The sequence below is a fragment of the Atractosteus spatula genome, chromosome 13 (assembly GCF_055471065.1).
Source record: "Atractosteus spatula isolate fAtrSpa1 chromosome 13, fAtrSpa1.hap1, whole genome shotgun sequence".
Classification (NCBI taxonomy): Eukaryota; Metazoa; Chordata; class Actinopteri; order Semionotiformes; family Lepisosteidae; genus Atractosteus; species Atractosteus spatula.
In genome coordinates this window covers 2,352,637-2,371,027 of record NC_142718.1, presented here as the reverse complement: position 1 = coordinate 2,371,027, position 18,391 = coordinate 2,352,637, and the positions used below count along the sequence as shown (strand labels likewise).

Genomic DNA, 18,391 nt, shown 5'->3' with positions numbered 1-18,391 from the left:
TCTATATCGAGTTGCTTGGATAGGAACAGTGGAGCAACTCCACTCAACATTCAAATTAACGTTGGAAATGTAAATGATGTATGATTTTTGATCCTGTCGTTCTGTTGTTTCGAAAGAGCATAGCAAAGAATGGAGAATAAATGAGACTGCCCTCTTTTACTGCCCGTGGCACGCAGTACCGCGGGCTGTAGCAACTACTCCTGCACGTCCGCGGCGAAGGGGGCGACGCGCGGAGGCCGCCGGGATCGGAGATCCGTGCCGTCGTCAGTTCCGGTGGGGATGCGCTCGTGCGGCGACGGCGACGGGGGGGTGGGAAGGCGCGCGCGGAGGGCGGCGTGAGGCGCTCGAGGGGCGAGAGCGGGGTCCGCCTGCGGTTCGTCAGGACTAAAAAATCAAACCGTTAACGAGCTGTAAAGGATAAAAAATAAAATAAAATAATGACCGACAGCCTTAACAACGAGGCATCGGATCTCCAGCCCTCGAAGTGTCAAAAGCGTACTTGAAAACCGGGGGTTTTAAGCGTTTTCCATTCCCACGGCGTTGGAAGACCAGTGTCGGGACAACAGGATCGGGAGTCTAATTATTAGTTTGTAAGCAACGACTTTAAACGAACAGGTAATCTTTTATCGGCTTTTTTTTTTCTCTGAAAGATGACTACGTTGTAGTCTCACTAAACGATGAAGTAAAGGAAACGTTTGGTTTGTGTTCTTTTACTTGCTCATTGAAGACTACTCTCTCGAGAGTTTTTCAACACGCTTTTCAAAGCGGAAAAAAAGACCATGAACTACATAAGCTGGTCAGACTCTGTTGAATTCTCGATATTTGTGTTTCCTGTGATGGACTGGTGTCCCGTCCAGGGTGTGTGTGTGTGTGTCCTGTGATGGGCTGGTGTCCTGTCCAGGGTGTGTGTGTGTGTCCTGTGATGGACTGGTGTCCTGTCCAGGGTGTGTGTGTGTGTGTGTGTGTGTGTGTCCTGTGATGGGCTGGTGTCCCGTCCAGGGTGTGTGTGTGTGTCCTGTGATGGGCTGGTGTCCCGTCCAGGTGTGTGTGTGTGTGTGTGTGTGTGTGTGTGTGTGTGTGTGTCCTGTGATGGACTGGTGTCCTGTCCAGGGTGTGTGTCCTTGGATGGACTGGTGTCCTGTCCAGGGTGTGTCCTACCTTGTGCCTGTTGCATGCTGGGATAGACTCCGGCTCCCCCCTGGTTAAAGAGGTTGGGGAACGGACCCCGCTGGACGGATGGGAGCCGGGCGCCGCTGTCTCGCAGTAGCCCGGGGAACACCGAGACGCTCAACTGTTCCGATCTCTCTGGGCCCCGCGCAGGTCCGCATGGGCATCACGCGGGCGAAGAGGAGGAGCCCGCGGTGGAGGGGGAGGAGCGACTCGCCGCGGTGGGGGCGAGCCCCGTGGGGGAGAGGCCGCTGGCCCGGCTCCGCGCCGCGGAGGAGGGGTGAGGCCTTCGCCGGGCGCTCCGCTGGGGGTCGGGGGGCTGCCGTCCGGAAATTCCAGCCGTTTCGAGAACAGGCTCCTGTCCCGCTGCCCGTGCGTCTGCATCAAACCAAGAGCCGGGTGATGTCAGTGGGTCGCAGGCTTGATGCCGGCGTTGCCTGCGAAGCGATTTGCAACCAAACATGGTTTAATTGCTTTAATTGACTTGTCCTGATACTTTAATAAGGATCCCAATACTGGTCACCTGAAATGGAGGGGGGGTTGGGTTGACCACAAAAAGTGCTGTTATTCTGAAAAAATACAACATATATCGGAAGCACAGAAATACATAAATAAGTTCAGTGTGAGAAAGTGTTTCTTTCTCTATTTTCATATCCATCTTTTGCTTTCACATTCAAATTGCTTGAATACGCAGCAAAAATAGCAGTTTTGAATTTGCTGTCCCAACACCCACAGAGGGCACTGTATGTATTTAGGAAAAGGTGGCTCGGTGTTGTCCGGCTCGGGACATGCGTCCTTGTGTTTAATCGTGAATGGGGGCGCGGAGAGGACTGATGGCCGAGACGTGTGGAGAAAGTAGAGTTGATTTGTTGCTGTCCTGCACGTTGTTCCGGGTCTCCGGGCAGGTCGGAAGGTGGTTTTCTGCGCGGCCCAGCAGGAAGCGAAGCAGAAACTGCAGCTCCCTCCCATCGACGAGTCGGCCTCCTCACAGCAGGAGTGGGTATCTCTGTCCCTCGCCGTCTCTGAATCTCTGTGTCTGAGTCTCTGTCCCTCGCCGTCTCTGAATCTCTGTGTCTGAGTGTCCCTCGCCGTCTCTTTCCCTCGCTGTCTCTGAATCTCTGTCCCTCGCCGTCTCTTAACCTCTGTCTCTGAGTCTCTGTCCCTCGCCGTCTCTTAACCTGTGTCCCTTGCCGTCTCTGAGTCTCTGTGTCTGAATCTCTGTCCCTCGCCGTCTTTGGGTCTCTGTCCCTCGCCGTCTTTGAGTCTCTGTCCCTCGCCGTCTCTTAACCTCTGTCTCTGAGTCTCTGTCCCTCACCGTCTCTGAGTCTCTGTCCCTCGCCGTCTCTGAGTCTCTGTCCCTCGCCGTCTAGAGAATCCCTGCTAGAGAATAAAGAATTCACGTGCCTCCAATTATACCAACCGTCTATCGGGTATACGGTTAGAAATCAGGTACAAGTTGGGGGTTGTGAATAATTATTTCACTCATTGGACCGCTCGGTCGAATACCGATGTTCACCAGTTTTTCATAAGCCCCCCGATTTGTAACAGTATCATTTTTTCCGTTGTTCTCAACAAAAGGATCCTTAAGCGTCCCTCTTGTGCTGTGTGAAGTGTAAACGCAGGTCGCAGTCATACAGCGTAAATTAATGCCTTTTTAAATCATTGTCATTCTCCAGATTCCTCCTCCAGCCAGAGAAATCCCGAGGGCTGTCCAGACTGTCTCCTCAAAAAGTAAGTGCCTTTTACTAATCAATCACTTAAAGTCCGGTCTTTTAACAAGGGTATATTCCGACTGTGATCTGCTAGGAGCCCCAGCGGTATTATTTTTCGAACCCCACCCATGTCGTTTCTATTACTTTGTTTCGTTTTTTTTGGCCTTCCTCGTAAAAGATGATGCCGGTGGTGGTTTTGTCACGTTTCAGGAATCGACGGGCGACAGCTGTGCAAGTGGCTCTGTCAACAGCGACGGTGTCTCAGGTGAGCGCGTCGGGGGAGCGAGGGGTCACACAGCTCGATGGACACGCTCTGGGGCCAGCCTTCGTGCAGTTCTGCCTCTTCGATCACTGGGAATAGGCTGCTGTTCGCTATCTCGCACGCTCAAGCTTGCGGTTTTTCATCTGCCCCTTTTTACTATAAAGCTGGGTTCTTCTAACCCTGGTCCTGGGGAGCCCCAATCCAGTGAGCCAGTTTTGGGAGGGCCTGCTGTCTTCTGGCTCTCATTCCCTGGAGCTCTGTAACATATTGACAGAGAGCTAATGAGTTAAACGATCCATTTAATTAATCGCAGAGGTCTACTGTAACTATTCTAACCAGGCTCTGAGGGAATTATTTAAACTCCCTATAAGCTATCTACTGTATATAAATATAGGTATCTGTGGCTTTATTGAGGAAAATGTTTTGAGTAATCAACTTTAAAAGAAAACTTCCTGCCAGTGTTTATGAAATAATTGTCGCTCTTTCGATGGGTTATTGAGGTTGGAGCAAAAATCAGTAGACAACAGGCACTGCAGGAATGGAGCTGGACTCCCCTGATTGAGATTTCAATCCTACGTGATCTCTACATTGACAGATTACCTCTTTCATTGATCGCGGCGGGGTTGTTCCTGACCTTTAGAAGCCTGTGTTTTGAGGGTGAGCCGGAAAACCTGCTGGGTTTGGGCTCTCCAGGACCAGGGAGGCAGGGTCTTTCGAATAAAACGACGGGGTTTGTAACGTGCACGTGTGTGTGTGTGTGTGTGTGTGTGTGTGTGTGTGTGTGTGTTTTCTCTTCGGCCGGGTGGCAGAAATGGTCCTGCCATCGGGAGTTTCCACCTTCTTCCTGGCGTGCATGGATTCGGATTCTCCCGGCGCGCCGTCCCTCTCCCTGGTCTCGGAGAGCAGCCTGTCCTCTCCGGAAGTCTTCCGAAAAGCCGACGCCCTGGGTACGTGTGGCACCTGGGCGTGGGGGGGGGCAGAGAGGGAGAAATTACTGCTGTGAAGACCGAGCTGAAAGCCCGTAGTTGGGTTCGGTGTCTTTTGGTCGATAGGGAAAGGGAGGAAATCCTGCGGTTTCTGCTGGGTTTTCCTGGCTTTGCCGCGGCTCCTTGCCTTCGTGAACAGATTGCAGGGGTGGCCAGCCCCGGCCCTGGAGGGAGACGGTCCAGCAGGTCTCGTACGGTGCTCTTAAATCGCCGCTGTGATGGGGCGTGTTTGGAGTTCATGGGTGAGGTTCAGCGAGGCCCATGGCCAGCGGTGACTCCTGAGTGTTGGGTGTTTTCATGTGGAGGGTCTTGACTTCAGCCGCCTCCTTACTTCTTGAACAGAACTAGAATTCCAGGCGTTTAGAAATTGATGACTTACAGACCTGTAGGACCAGCGTTCACCGTCCCTTCACATTATACCACTGCCCCTTCTACAGTTCCTGTTTAAACAGCGCCCCCTGCGGGAAAGATATGGAAGGCACTGTCCCCTCTCTCTTCCTCCCCAGTGGGGGGGGCGCGGGGCCATTTTGTTTTAAACCTGCAGGCCTTTGCGCTCCCGATCGATCGATCGATCAGACACAGTCTTGGAGATGCAACCAGCGGTTGCCGGGGTTTGTAATGCGTAGCGCTGCCCTCGTGTTACCGTCAACAGGAGGCACGGCCGAGCTCACCGCGGGCGATGACGATCCCTGGGGGGGGTGCAGGAACTCCACCCTCCTGGACACCAGCCGGGCTGTCGCCATCAACATGAGGCAGCCCCCCAACGCCTCGGAGATTTTAGGTGAGCGTTTCCTCAACTCTCTTTTTCTTTAAAAAAACAAAAGCAAGAAGAACTAAGGTGACAGAATTGATTCACTTTTACGGCAGATGTATTTTTTAACCATCGTTAGGCACGAATTCAGGTTTTCTGCTTCACGTGAACTCAGACTACACCCGTAAACCCCTGTACAGCAGATCAAGTTTCATCTGCATCGCTCTGGTGTCTGGTGGGTTCAGTTCTGGACCTGGGGTGCTGTCCGTGTGGAGTTTGCATGAAGGGGGTAGAGAATGGGTGGGGAAAACACATAGATTGTGTTCGTGCTGCATCAGTGGTGCATCTCACAGTTAAATGCAGTTTAAAAGTTACTGCGCACAGTCCGGCCCGGAAGACTTTCCCAGATTTGAGCCATGAACGCTGGCGGTAGCTGCTTCTTCAAGCGATGATGACCTTTTTTCTGTTGCTCTTTTTAGCCATTCCTGTGTTCTGTAACTTGACAAACCTTGATTTGCTTACATTTTACTCTTCAAGAGCTGTCAGCGGGGAGAGAGACTGGCCACTCTGACAACAGGTAATTGTTTTGTTGGGGGGGGGGGGTGGTTAGAGGTGGAAAACCATGTCATTAACATAATTAGATCATTTTACTCTTAAAAATACCCCGTACAGCTGTAGGTTTCCAGCAGTTGAGATACTGGAGTGTTGTTATTCAATTGACGGAGCCTGCCCCGATGAAAATTTGTGTTCTGCGATCATCTTTTTAGTAGAATAGTAAAATAAGTTTGTGCTTTCCTTTGTTCCTATCGAATGTTTTCCAAAAGCACATTTTTTTTGTCTGAGTTGGCATCTGTGGTGTTAAAAGTCTTTCGTGCTGCAAACTGTGATCACATTCAGTGGCTCTTTCCATAGTCCACATGCTCACATTCCCTTTCAGACAGGCGTGGTTGCTCCAGTCATTTGAAGCCAAGGCTGGTTGGTTTTTACATTTTGTAGTCCTTGTATACGTGTCATTTGAGGGAGACCTGAGTGGACCAGTGGGTAATGACATCACTGTGTCTGTCTGCTGGATGAGTTTCTGTAGGACTTTAGGTCCCGAGTGGCTCATTTTACCAGACAACAGGAAAAGTCCTTGTCTGGCACCCTTCTTATTTGTCTGGGAAAATACAAATATTTTTGTTTTTTGATGAAGCTTTGAAATACAAGTGGCTTTTGTTTCAGCTGCGGCGGAGCGGTCGTGTCGCAGATTACTTGCTTACTAACTTCTCCACTTGTGTTTTTCTGATCCCCAAAACCCACCTTCTGAAAATCAACTGTCGGAAAACATCCAGAAGTTCAGTTCTTCCCACAGCCGCTGCTACAGTGTCAGGTATAAATATATGCGTAGCTGATTGCTGTATTAATACATCCTTGCGGTTGATCTGTTGGGTGAATTTGTTCCACACATCTTCTGTTCTCCTAATGGAAATCGAAATGGTAGCATGGTCTGATTTTTGATAGCTTTGTGAAATGCAGTAATAAAAAGCTTAATTGAAGCATTGTCTTGTATTTCTGAGACATTTGAGCACTTAAGTGTTTCAGATCATTGAAGCGAAATAAAACCATTGTAAATGTATTCTGAACGGATGTAGCCCTGGGGTCTTTATATACATGTAGCTGTGGTCAATTTGTTTTTTGTTGTTGTTGTTTTTTTAGGGAAAAGGGTTTCGAAATTGCGCCGGCATCGAGACGGGGCTCTTCAGTCTCAAGTAGGCCCAGGTTTTGACAAGTCCGCCCCGCTGAGCCACCGGTATAAGTAATGGTGCTGAATGTGGGGGGGGGTGTGTCTGATATCGGGCAGCACAGTGGCATGGCATTAAGCACTGCTGCCACGCGGCTCCTGGGTTCGGTTCTGAACGTCAGTGTGGAGTCTGCGTGTTCCCCCCACCCTTGCCTGGGTTTTCGCCAGGTGGTCCGGTTACCTTCCACCAATCGTAGACGTTCTGCATTGTCCCTGTTTGTGTGTGAATGTTAAGTAGGATGGACTTGTTGTCCTGCCCTGTGCTTCTGGGATAGGAGACTGCAACCCAGAGCCTGTGTGGTGAGGAATGCAGTAGTGTCTCTGATTATTTAGCAGGGGGTGTACACACACCCTCTTTACCAGTGCCACTTACGTGAGGATCTGTGTGCTCCATCTAGTTTCTGAATCTTTTTATGGTGCTTTTTTTCCCCCAAGAGTTCTCTCTTTTATTACGGGATCAAGTGAAATTTTGATGGGCACGTATCCCGATTATCCGTCTTTCACGTTACGGCGTTAAACGGGGAGCGTGTCTGCGGCTGTCGAGGTTCCCACACACTCTCTGACTCCGCGCTTCTCGCAGAAACGAGCCGCCCTGCCTTCCCTGCCTCGGAAGAAGGTCTCCTTCGAGGAATCGGTGATCTGGAAAACGCCCGGAAGTGCGGCAGAGGCCCCTAAAGCTCAAACCACAGCCCGGACTGGGGGGCCAGACGTCGACCGGCAGGCGAAACCTGCGCTCGCGCCGCAGAAGAGAGAGGTCCGGCCTGAGCCCAGACCGGAGGGAGGCTCGCGGGCCTCCTCTGGCAGGTCGCGGAGGAGAGACCACGGTGGCGACGCTAAGCGTGGGCGCAAGGGAAAAGTGGCGGGAAAGCCTGTCGGTTCCCGGGAGGAATCTGGGAGGCCCCCCCTCCCGTCTGCTCGACTGAGCCCCGGCCCTCCGGAAAACCACCCCAGGAGCTCCTGCAGGAGAGAAGCTGCGCCTCCGGTAGGCTGTCCTGCGGCACGCGCACAGTACGTTACTGGGCCGTCGGCCCTGCTCACTCACTGGAGAGTTCCCAGTGACGAAACAGTGCAGATCTGAAGGATCTTGAGCCGGGGAGAGGGCCTCGGGGTGACAGCACTGTTTTGTGTGCTGAACCCTATAGCGTAGACCAAAGTCAAAGCTGGAAGAACCTCCCACTCCGTCAGAGACGAGCTTCTTGAGAAAGCTCTGCTGGAGATGCCAGGTCTGAAAAGATGCACATTAGCATCACAAAATACAGAACACAGATGCCGTTTTTTTTTTTAGCATTCTATAAGACTTACACCAGTGTGCTACATAACGACTCCCCATATTTCCTATTCTGTTCCTTCCTGTCAGGCCAGTTGTGCTTCAGCGAGTCAAGAAGAGCCTTCTGTCTCTGCGCCAAGGAAACTCAAGCGGATTCCTCCAGTTTACATGAAGGTTTGAAACCTTCTTTTTTTTTTTAAAGGTTTAATTAATGTACCTGGACACACACACACACACACACACACACACACACACACCAAGGCTGATGATCTCAAAAGACAATGGACCCCAACGCTGTTAGGCAGAAATGCTGACCTTTGCATTGCTGTGCTGCCCCTAATTCAAGACCATATGAAACCAAGTAACAGTACTCTGTAGCTGTACAAGCAGTGACCCACAGCTGGCCATTTTAAAGAGATTGTAGTGAAATGAGCTGACCAGCTTTATCGACGCTCACGTGATGACTGAGCGATCACTGGGTGAGTGAAATCGCTGCTGGATGGCGTTTTTCTGGGAGCAGGCTTGGCCACTGGGCGTAGTGGGTAATTCAGGAGACGCGTGTTCAGTGTCTGGAACCGAGTGCGTGTTTATGTCCGTGAAGGTGCCCTTTCGGGAGGAGGCGGCGGCTCAGGTGTGCTGGATCTTACTGGCTCCGGATCCGGCCGAGTTCCTGGAACGGCAGGGAGTCGAGGATCCGGCCGGCGTGTGCGAGCGAGCGCTGGCCGCGGGGTGCGGTAGGTGCCGCGCCCGAAAAGGGTGAATTTCGGTCCAGCTTTTCAGACACAGCCACCGCTTTGCAACACTTCACTGCCGACGAGGCCTAAACCATAAAAACAGAATTCAGTAGAATGACGAACCCTTTCAGCAGTCAGTGGAACACATTAAAAACTCCGAGTTAAAACAGACGTCCTTTCCTCCTGCCATATTGCAAAGACCTGGGGCTGAACTGATGCCAGTTTTCACTGAACAGGGCTTCTTCCTGGTTACATCCTGAATGCCGCTCAGTACAGCGTGCTCTCTCTCTCTGAAATATCGGGACTCCTACTAACAGTTATGTGGTAACGGGGTGGCGTGGCGTAGAGCACTTTCTAGAGCCCTGGGCCACCCTTGTACCTTGTAAAGAAGGCGTTTTCCCCTATTTCCTGCTGTCCCAGGGGGTGGCAGTACTGCTGGGGTAACCCTGAGCTGGGTTTGCGTCCAGTTCCAGGAGCCGTTAGAGACTCCTTGCCGAGCCAGTAGGGCTTCGTGCTACCACCAGCAGTCATTCAACTCCACACGTTCAAGAAGCTCCCAGCTGCCCTCGTACAGACTTGCGACATCATCCGTCACGCCTGCTTCTCGCTGTGTTTCCGACAGGTGTTTACCTAGAGTACCAGGGCCCGCCCAGCCCCCCACTCGCCACGTGCTTTTTCCCCCACAAACCAGAGAAGCGCCAAGCCGGAGGGAACGACCGGTGAAGAGTCGTCCTGTGAAGTGGAGAGTGGAAATGTGATGTGTAGCTTCCACCCCCCCCCACCACCACCAACTCTTTTGTGTGTAAAAAAAACGCTTTCAAGACAATGTGGAGAAAAAAGTGGTCAATAAAATTTTTTGTGACATAAATCTTTTCGTTTACTGTATCGCGGCACACAGGGCTCAGCATTTATGCAATAAAAATGAGCTTAAAGTAAGATTTCAACATTTAATTTCCACTACGTAACTCAAAGGCTTAATATTTTTATAAGCGTTGCGCCTGATAAGTTTGTTTTCATTGTTTAGCAACAGTGTCAGGGTCTCGGTGCACCTCCTGAGGCTGTTGACAGTAGAATCTTGCATGTAGTTTTGACATGGGGTTTTTCCCAGGTCGTTCCCAGCCCCCACGCCAAAATATCATCTCGGAAAGTCCCTTTCCTGAAGAACGCCAGGTTGGTTACATCATGGACTGGTGGCTTGTTCCACACTCCCACCGCCCTTTGTGTAAAGAAGTGCCTCCAGTTCTGACTGCAGGATTACCCAAGGGGCTGAATGGCGCCTCTTATTGGTAATTATTCTTGGGGTTTACTCGTCCGCCAGAGTCCTGAGAGGAAGGGTTCACAGCCTGCCGGCTGTGTGGCTGATGGGTGTGACCATGTTTGTGCTAAACCGAGCACAAGCTACCAGCCCCGCTGCTACCCCTGACTCGGTCTACGCCCATAATGCATTGCTCTGGGGTCTGGTGGGTTCAGTTCGGGACCTGGAGGGGGGGTGCTGTCTGTGCGGAGCTTGTCTGTTCTCCTCATGTTTGTGTCGGTTTCCTCCCTTGGCCCCGGTGCGTGCTGGTAGGTTAATCGGCTTCCGGAGAATTTGGCCCCAGTGTTTGTTTGCCCTGTGATGGGCTGGCGTCCTGTACTGCGCCTGTCGCTGGCTGGCTTCTCTCCAGGTTAATATCCTTCCCTTGCTTCCATGCGGAGCGATTGAGCCACTCGGTGTTGAGTGACTGTCAGGTGTGCCCGAGACATCCAGGCTACTGAGGGAAGGATGTTGCTTACGAACGTCTTGCAAGTGCATCTGGTACCTGCAGACAGGGCAGCCCTCATCAGTTGTCTCTACCCGAGGGGCAGGGAAGGAGATCGCAGCTCTGCGCTGAGTTGTCGGACACAATTCAGCTAATTCTGAGAAATATGCGGGGGTCGTCTTTATTCAGGTGAAATAGGTGATGGAATGATATAAAAGCGGAAAGAGTTATGTAGTAGCTAGCTACGCTACACATGTGACCTTCTACCGTATTCCGGGATGTCGACTGGAAGATCGTTCTTGTCGCACCGAGCGTATTGTCGACCTCCTGCCGTATTCTGTCGGCCACTGTCGCGAAACTACTTTTTGACCCATGTGAGTTGAGTTATTGAAGGGGGTTGTTGTTTTTTTTGGTTCTGCTTGTCTGGTTACTGTTGCGGGCTTCAGTCGGTGTCCGGAGAGGCAGCAGAAGGGTGGAAGATGGCGTCGGCCGGCGGTTCTAGCAGCAGCAGCAGCAAAGAGGACGAATTCATGAGGTATCGGTCGCCGCTGGTGTCGCGGTACGCCAGCAAGGAGATGGCTTACAACTTCAGCGACAGGAAGAAATTCACCACCTGGAGGAAACTGTGGATCTTTCTCGCCAAAGCGGAGAAGGTTTGTCTGCCCGTGTCCGTGCCGCTCTCTCTCTCTCTCTCTCGCCCCCAGCAAGCGCACCTACAGCCAGCAGTACCCGTGCAGTAGTGGTACTGTAGCTCTCCTGTGCGGAAACAGCCCTGGCTGTCCGTGTGCCGTCCTTCTCTCACTCTCGCAGCCCGGAGTCTGTCATCTATAAATAGCTGCGGGACCGGAGCTCCGAGCGCCAGCAGCAGCAGCAGCAGGACTTCGGGTATATTCCCGTTTTAACTGCACGCGGTACGTGCATCTTTACTCAAAATAAGCGGATCCGCCGGAAATGTCCAGTCCCAGGTGTCTGAAAGAGCCTGCAGCTGGCAGGAGTCCTGCTGCGTTGCCCTAACCCCGCTCCTGACGACCCCACACCCGGTCCGTCTTTCAGTACACAACAGGTCCACTGTTAGTGAAGCTCGGGATCACCTGGAAGCGATCGATACATTTATCAAGGACACGTTCTTCTGAAGAGAACTCGCGACCCCCGGGGGGGGGGGGGGGGGTTGAACGATGCCTCAGATTTTGGCTCTCACGTGATCTCTCAACGCAATCATAACGGATGGGGGGGGGGCTCCCCAGGACTGGGGCTTGGAGACCCCCGTTCCAATCAGTCCAGCCTGCACAGTGAGGCCCATGGGAGAGGAATGTGCTCTGGCATTGTCGGTGGGGTTGGGGTTCGTAAAACCCAGCCGTGAGCTGAGAAGTGTGTTCACAGTAACGCTAGTCCAGGCTGCCCGGTACCTCGGTATCTCCTCCGTTCACGGTCACTTCTCAGTCTTAATCTCCTGACCTGATTGGTTATTAGCCCACATGTTGAAGAAGGCGCTTCGACTCCAGAGCTGGGAATAACACCTCATTGCAGAGCACTTCCGATCCATCCCGGGTTTTACCAGCTACCCGGTCAACACCTGTTTCTGCCTATAGGCCCTGACGCCCTGTGTTTGCCCTGCAGGACACAGACATGCGGTAATATCATGTCACTGTGTAATGAATAGTGTGCATCGGTGCAGGTTGTTCTGAGAGCACACAGCTGACGGGGCCTGCGGTCGGTCAGGAGGTCTTGATTCGACTCCTAGAGCCCAGAGTGGTTGGTCACAGTCAATCAGTTCAGTGTTAATGTCCCCCACGCTGTCCGTCACATGAGCGCCCTCAGCTGATTTCAGGAGAGGGGAGGGGGAGGGAGAGGAGGAGGGTAGAGCAGAGCTCAGCTCATCGTCCTTCGTCAGGCTGCCTCTGACCCGTGTGGCGCTGGGGGTCACAGGTCCCCCGTCACAGCTTGCCGACTCACGGGCACAAGGAGTATGGCACAACACCGGGCACGCAATGGAGCACAGCCAACACCAGGCACGTCCTGTAACGGAGCATGCAGCCCGCGGGGAGGAGTGGCCTGTCCGAAATAGCCCCTGCTCAGTGTCACGGTAACGGGAGAGTCTCCGGGCCTCCGGGTCTTCGTATCGGCTTTCCAAGGCCGACAGCAGCTGAAGGGAGTTTCCCTGTTGCGCTGTTTTTAAGAGGGAAGGGAGCCCTTTCTTGTGGGAAGACAGGCTATCGTCTTGCATTAATCCTGCTGTGTCCCTCTCTCCCTGGACCCCAGTCCTGTCCTGAGCTGTGTTAACCCTGCTGTGTCCCTCTCTCTCCCTGGACCCCAGTCCTGTCCTGAGCTGTGTGAATCCTGCTGTGTCCCTCTCTCTCCCTGGACCCCAGTCCTGTCCTGAGCTGTGTGAATCCTGCTGTGTCCCTCTCTCCCTGGACCCCAGTCCTGTCCTGAGCTGTGTGAATCCTGCTGTGTCCCTCTCTCCCTGGACCCCAGTCCTGTCCTGAGCTGTGTTAACCCTGCTGTGTCCCTCTCTCTCCCTGGACCCCAGTCCTGTCCTGAGCTGTGTTAACCCTGCTGTGTCCCCCTCTCTCCCCCAGGAGCTGGGGCTGGCCGTCACGGAGGAGCAGATCGCCGAGATGGAGAGCCAGGCGGAGGAGATCGACTTCCCGCGCGCGGCGGAGGAGGAGCGCCGTCTGCGGCACGACGTCATGGCGCACGTCCACACCTTCGCCCACGCCTGCCCCCGGGCCGCGCCCATCATCCACCTGGGCGCCACCTCCTGCTACGTGGGGGACAACACGGTGAGGGGGCCGCGGGAAGCGCCCCGGATTTGTCCGGGGTTTTTTCCGGTCGGATTCGGAACCGGCTCCTGGAGGATTGATGTAGGCTGTAGTTGTCCACGCTGGGTTCAGAAGTGTTCCGGTTCTGTCTTCTTCACTTCACTGGTTATCCAAAGTGACCTGCATCCCCCACATTAAACCTGGAAAAACACCCGGAGCAGGAGAAACCAGTAGTTCAGTACGAAGATTCGGAGACCAGGAATGGCGTCAGTTCCTGGGGGAAATGCAGGTCTTTAAGGCTGGGATTGAAGGAACAGAGGAGTGGGGGGGGGGGTTGTTTCCTAGGGATTGGGGCTGCTCTCCCTTCCCGAGAGCTGTGTTAATATTCCTCTGTCCTCCCCCTGCCCCGACGTGTCTCTCTGTCTTTCAGGATCTGATTGTGCTGCGTGACGGTTTCGACATCCTCTTACCCAAGGTGAGGCAGGGAGAGGGGGGGAGGGAGCACTGGAGTAAGGGCTGGCGCTGGATGTTTTTGTTTTGGGACATCTGGAACGGCCAGTGTTTGCTCGGGTCCGAGGCCACTGTTGCGAAGCTGCGCTAAAGGGCGACAAGGGCTGAAGCAAAACTGGAAGGGTTGAAGAAAAGTAATAAAAATAAAAACGAGAACGAAAAACTCACGCGCCGATGAGAATCCCCTGACCCTTGACCCCCGACCCCCGACCCCTGACCTCCCCCACTGGGTCTCTTCCTTCCCTGTTCTCCTCCCAGCTGGCGTGTGTGGTGAGCAGGCTGGCCGACTTCGCAGAGAAGCACGCTGACCTGCCCACGCTGGGGTTCACGCACTACCAGTGAGTACCCCGGCCCCCTCCGCCGCCGAGACCCCGGGCCGCGCGGGGTGCCCTCAGCCGTCTCGCTCTCCACCAGGCCGGCCCAGCTGACCACGGTGGGGAAACGGGCCTGCCTGTGGCTGCAGGACCTGACCCTGGACATGCGGAACCTGCAGCGCTCCCGCGACGACCTCCGTTTCCGGGGGGCCAAGGGCACGACGGGCACGCAGGCCAGCTTCCTGCAGCTCTTCGAGGGGGACCACGGCAAGGTGAGCGCCGCTGCCGTGGCGACCAGGGGCAGCCGTTTTTGAGGCCGAGGCGGTTCGGGGCGGCTTTGGGCTCGGGTCCCGGAGACCGACACGGGGACACGGAGAGGACGAAACCTGGAGTTCAGGCCTTAATTTTGGTGTCCCGATGCTCTCGCAGGTGGAAGAGCTGGACAGGCTGGTGACGGAAATGGCCGGATTCAAAAAGTAAGCGCTCCCCTCGAGACAGCGGCTGTAACCTGGCGGCGAACCCCTGTTCTGGCTGAGCAAGACCGGTACTCCTTCTAACGGACCTAAGGGCAGAGTCGGAGAGAATCTCCCGGATTGTGCCTGGATAAGGGATAAGACGACTCCAGCAGACAAATGGAGACTTTGTTTGTCCCCGTGTCCCGCAGGGCGTACCTGGTGACCGGACAGACGTACAGCCGCAAAGTGGACATAGACTCGCTGGCGGTGCTGGCCAGCCTAGGCGCCACGGTTCACAAGGTGGGGAGATTCTCCCATAGGGAACATCGCCACCCGCTGGTCGCTCCATGTAACTGCAGTGTTTCGAAGTTGTGCCCTTGAAAGGGGTAAAAGCTGGCAGGCGTGTTCATTGGTTGAACCGCTCAGCAGTCCTGTCCTTTAATAAATGATGGCCGGGTCTCGTGTGGTCTTAGCCGTAGTTGAACTGAAGCTTTACTCTTCGATTTTTCCTCAGATTTGCACTGACATCCGTCTCCTCGCCAACCTGAAAGAGATCGAGGAGCCCTTTGAGAAGGAGCAGATCGGTGAGGCCCTGCAGCCGGGGGGGATGAGCTAGACTCCCATTGCATTGCAGAGGAAGTCCGTTCCCGGGTTTGAGCAGCGCTAGAGAGGTGTCTGGATTCGAGCGAGTTTCCCCAGACGGGGGAAATAATGATCGGTTCAGCTTCTCTTCCGAAGTCCGCTTGTACGAGAGCCCGGAACTGGTGGTGAAACCGTGGTGCAGAGGGTGTCCGATTTGCATCTGTGACCGTATCCAGGTTGTCTAGCTTGTCGGTGTGTGTGTTTCTGTGACCATGTGGAGTTCTCATCGGCCTCTCTCCCTGTTCTCGCCCTCTCTCTCTCTCCTCTCTCTCTCCTCTCTCTCTCCTCTCTCTCTCCCCTCTCTCCCCCCCTCTCCCCCCCCTCTCTCCCCTCTCCTCTCTGTTCTCCTCTCTCCTCTCCCTTCTCTCTCCCCCTCTCTGTTCTCCTCTCTCCTCTCCCTTCTCTCTCCCTTCTCTCTCCCCCCTCTCTCTCCTCCCCCCAGGCTCCAGTGCCATGCCCTACAAGAGGAATCCCATGCGCAGCGAGCGCTGCTGCAGTCTGGCCCGACACCTCATGACCCTGCTGTCCGACCCCCTGCAGACCGCCGCCGTGCAGTGGCTGGAGAGGACACTGGACGACAGCGCCAACCGGTACGGGCAGGGAGAGGAGGGGAGGGAGGAGGAAGAGCAGGGAGAGGGGACAGGGGAGAGAGGAAAGGGGAAGAGGAGGGAGGAGGGAGGGTGCAGAGAGAGAGAGGGGAGAGGAGGGAGGAGGGAGGGTGCAGAGAGAGAGAGGGGAGAGGAGGGAGGAGGGAGGGTGCAGAGAGAGAGAGGGGAGAGGAGGGAGGAGGGAGGTGGTAGGTGGTGTCTGACCCCCGCAGTCTGTAATCACGGCCTGGCTTCAGGAGGGGCGGTCGTGGGCCCCTGTCCTCTCTCCTGCCACCTTTCCGGCTAATTCTCCTCCCCCCCCCGCTCTGTCTCCCAGCCGGATCTGCCTGGCGGAGGCCTTCCTGACGGCAGACATCATCCTCAGCACGCTGCAGAACATCACCGAGGGGCTGGTGGTCTATCCCAAGGTAACGGCACCTCTCCTCTCCCCTGCGATGAAGAAGAGCCCTGGGTGTGTCTGCACACTGGGTGGGCGCGGCAGGCAGTGCGGCTGCAGGTGGTTCCTGGTTCGATTCTGGCCGGGGGGGGTACCCTCTGTGTGGAGTTCGAATGTTTCCCCCTGCATCTGGGTGGGTTTTTTTCCCCGTGACGCTCCGGTAACTCCGGTTAAATGTAGGAAACAACAGCACTTCTTTCGGGGTTTGTTTTAGGAGCGCACACGTGGCCCGTGTTGTTGGGGGGGTCTGCTGGGCCCCCGCATGCCGCAGGTCGCTGTAGACCGCTCCCACGCTGCCCCGTGAGAGCCGCGCGAGAGTCGGGCTCCGGCTCGGGCGTCAGCTCCGCTGTCTCGTCCGCGGTGTCAAGCAGGGGTCACCCGCGTCGCTGGTGCAGAAATGCCCCCCCCCCCCCCCCCAGATATAAAATCCTGGCCCCCTCTCCCTCACACCCTGTCTCCCTGCTCTGTTTCACCCCCCGCAGGTGATCGACAGGCACATTCGACACGAGCTGCCCTTCATGGCGACAGAGAACATCATCATGGCCATGGTGAAGTCAGGGGGCAACCGGCAGGTAGGGCACCCCGACAGCAGGGGGCGCCGGTGAGGCCGCAGAGCCTGCTGGGGGCTTGTACACAGAGGCGGGGAGAGAGAGGCCCAGGGGTATGGGTATCCCCGACGTCTGGGGCGAGAGCCACGCGGGGCGTTCCGGTCTGGGATACCGAGTGGCAGACGGACACGCTTGGGCTGTAGTAGACTGGGAGACACCGGTGAGAAACACAGCGCTGGCTCGCCCATCAGGGTGTCGGGCTGTCTGAGCGCCTTTAGTAGGCACAGGTGCCGGTTTCTTTCTCAGCCTGCGATTGCTCCGTGTGCAGCTGAGAACAGAGCCAGAAGGAGGAGCCGGTATCGCTTGGCCCCCCAGGACCCTCTCCGCGTGAGGGGCACAGCTCTGAGACCGCCTCCTCCGCGCGGACTGCAGCAGTGCTGGTTTAGATAGATAGATAATACTTTATTAATCCCGTGGTGAAATTGATTTCACCCTTCAGCCACGTGTGAGAGGGCCAGGTGTCTGGAGAACAGGCCAGGCGCACTCAGAGCTGACCTACACTCTCTCCTCTCTCTCCGTCGCTCCCTCTCTCCTCTCCTCTCCTCTCTGTCTCCATGCTGTCCCCTCCTCTCTCCAGGACTGCCATGAGAAGATCCGAGTGCTGTCCCAGCAGGCCGCCGCGGTCGTGAAACAGGAAGGGGGCGATAACGACCTCATGACCCGCATCCGCAACGACCCCTACTTCACCCCCATCCTGGGCCAGCTGGATGCCCTGCTGGACCCCAAAACCTTCATCGGGAGAGCCCCCCAGCAGGTAGGGCATGACAGATGCACTCGCCTTGGACTGTGGCCTGGGATCCCCAGGTCTGGACCTGGTGGGGGGGGGGTGAGAGTAGGTCTTGAGTCTAGTCGGGCTCGTTCTCGCCACGACTGGACCCGTGTCCTCAGAACTTCTCCTCTCCCTGCCTGCAGGTGGCGCGGTTCTTGTCCGAAGAGGTGCGCCCCCTGCTGGTGCCGTACCAGGGAAGGATGGGCGAGAAGGTGGAGCTGGAGCTGTGAGCACACCCCCCACGCTGCCGCAGCGACACAGAGACCCGGCTGGGCACGCCCTGGGGGGGGGGGGGGGTCATCTCATCCCAGCGGGTACCAGGAGGTCCATCGGCTCAAACGGCGCCCCCAGCGGTCAAGCCTGCCCGATCCGATCCGCTTCCCGGAGGTCGCTCTGTGGGAATGATGTGACGAATGTGGGAGAAGATCGGGGTGTCCTTCCCAGGGGCTGGGATCGTCCGGGGGTGTCCAGGGGAGGTCAGCACAAAGAGGGGTGTGGGGGTGTTCGCGATGAGCGGAGAAGGGTGAAGGATCCCGTCCGCTTGTCCCGCGGTCTGGGTAATGCGCTGAGGGGGTGTCGCCGGGTGTCTGTGTTGGTTTCGTCCAAACCCCAATAAACGAGAGCTTAAACGAGACGCCTCTCTGTGCGCATCCTCCTCCTCCTCCACGCCGGTATTAATCCAACACGGAGGGACGGGGGCGCTGGAGTCTGTCCTGGCAAGCAATGGGCACGAGGCGGGGTACACCCTGGATGGGACGCCAGTCTGTCACAGGGCGCACATACACACACACTCTCGCACCAGGGCTGAGTTTCCCAGAAGCCATTTAACCCACCAGCATGTCTCTGGACTGCCAGAGGAAACCCACACAAACCAGGGGAGAACATGCAA

At 55.4% G+C, this 18,391-nt stretch overlaps 2 protein-coding genes across 2 annotated transcripts; both read left to right on the top strand.

Annotated features, from left to right (window-relative positions):
- The first annotated feature begins 1,326 nt into the window (after positions 1-1,326).
- LOC148821620 (uncharacterized) lies at positions 1,327-9,417 on the top strand. The gene is made up of 13 exons (XM_088931414.1): positions 1,327-1,447; positions 2,073-2,163; positions 2,844-2,898; positions 3,090-3,144; positions 3,951-4,088; positions 4,780-4,908; positions 5,416-5,455; positions 6,210-6,247; positions 6,574-6,626; positions 7,239-7,640; positions 8,021-8,099; positions 8,527-8,659; positions 9,282-9,417. The coding sequence occupies exons 1-13, from the start codon at positions 1,327-1,329 to the stop codon at positions 9,415-9,417; spliced, it is 1,470 nt and encodes a 489-aa protein (XP_088787540.1).
- A 1,312-nt stretch (positions 9,418-10,729) lies between these two features.
- adsl (adenylosuccinate lyase) lies at positions 10,730-18,136 on the top strand. Its single transcript, XM_088930985.1, has 13 exons — positions 10,730-11,051; positions 12,978-13,181; positions 13,591-13,635; positions 13,929-14,008; positions 14,085-14,256; positions 14,414-14,460; positions 14,649-14,739; positions 14,954-15,023; positions 15,524-15,671; positions 16,006-16,096; positions 16,608-16,697; positions 17,311-17,487; positions 17,646-18,136. Exons 1-13 carry the CDS (start codon positions 10,878-10,880, stop codon positions 17,730-17,732), a joined length of 1,476 nt encoding a protein of 491 aa, XP_088787111.1. The 5' UTR covers positions 10,730-10,877; the 3' UTR covers positions 17,733-18,136.
- The last annotated feature ends 255 nt before the right edge of the window (positions 18,137-18,391 follow it).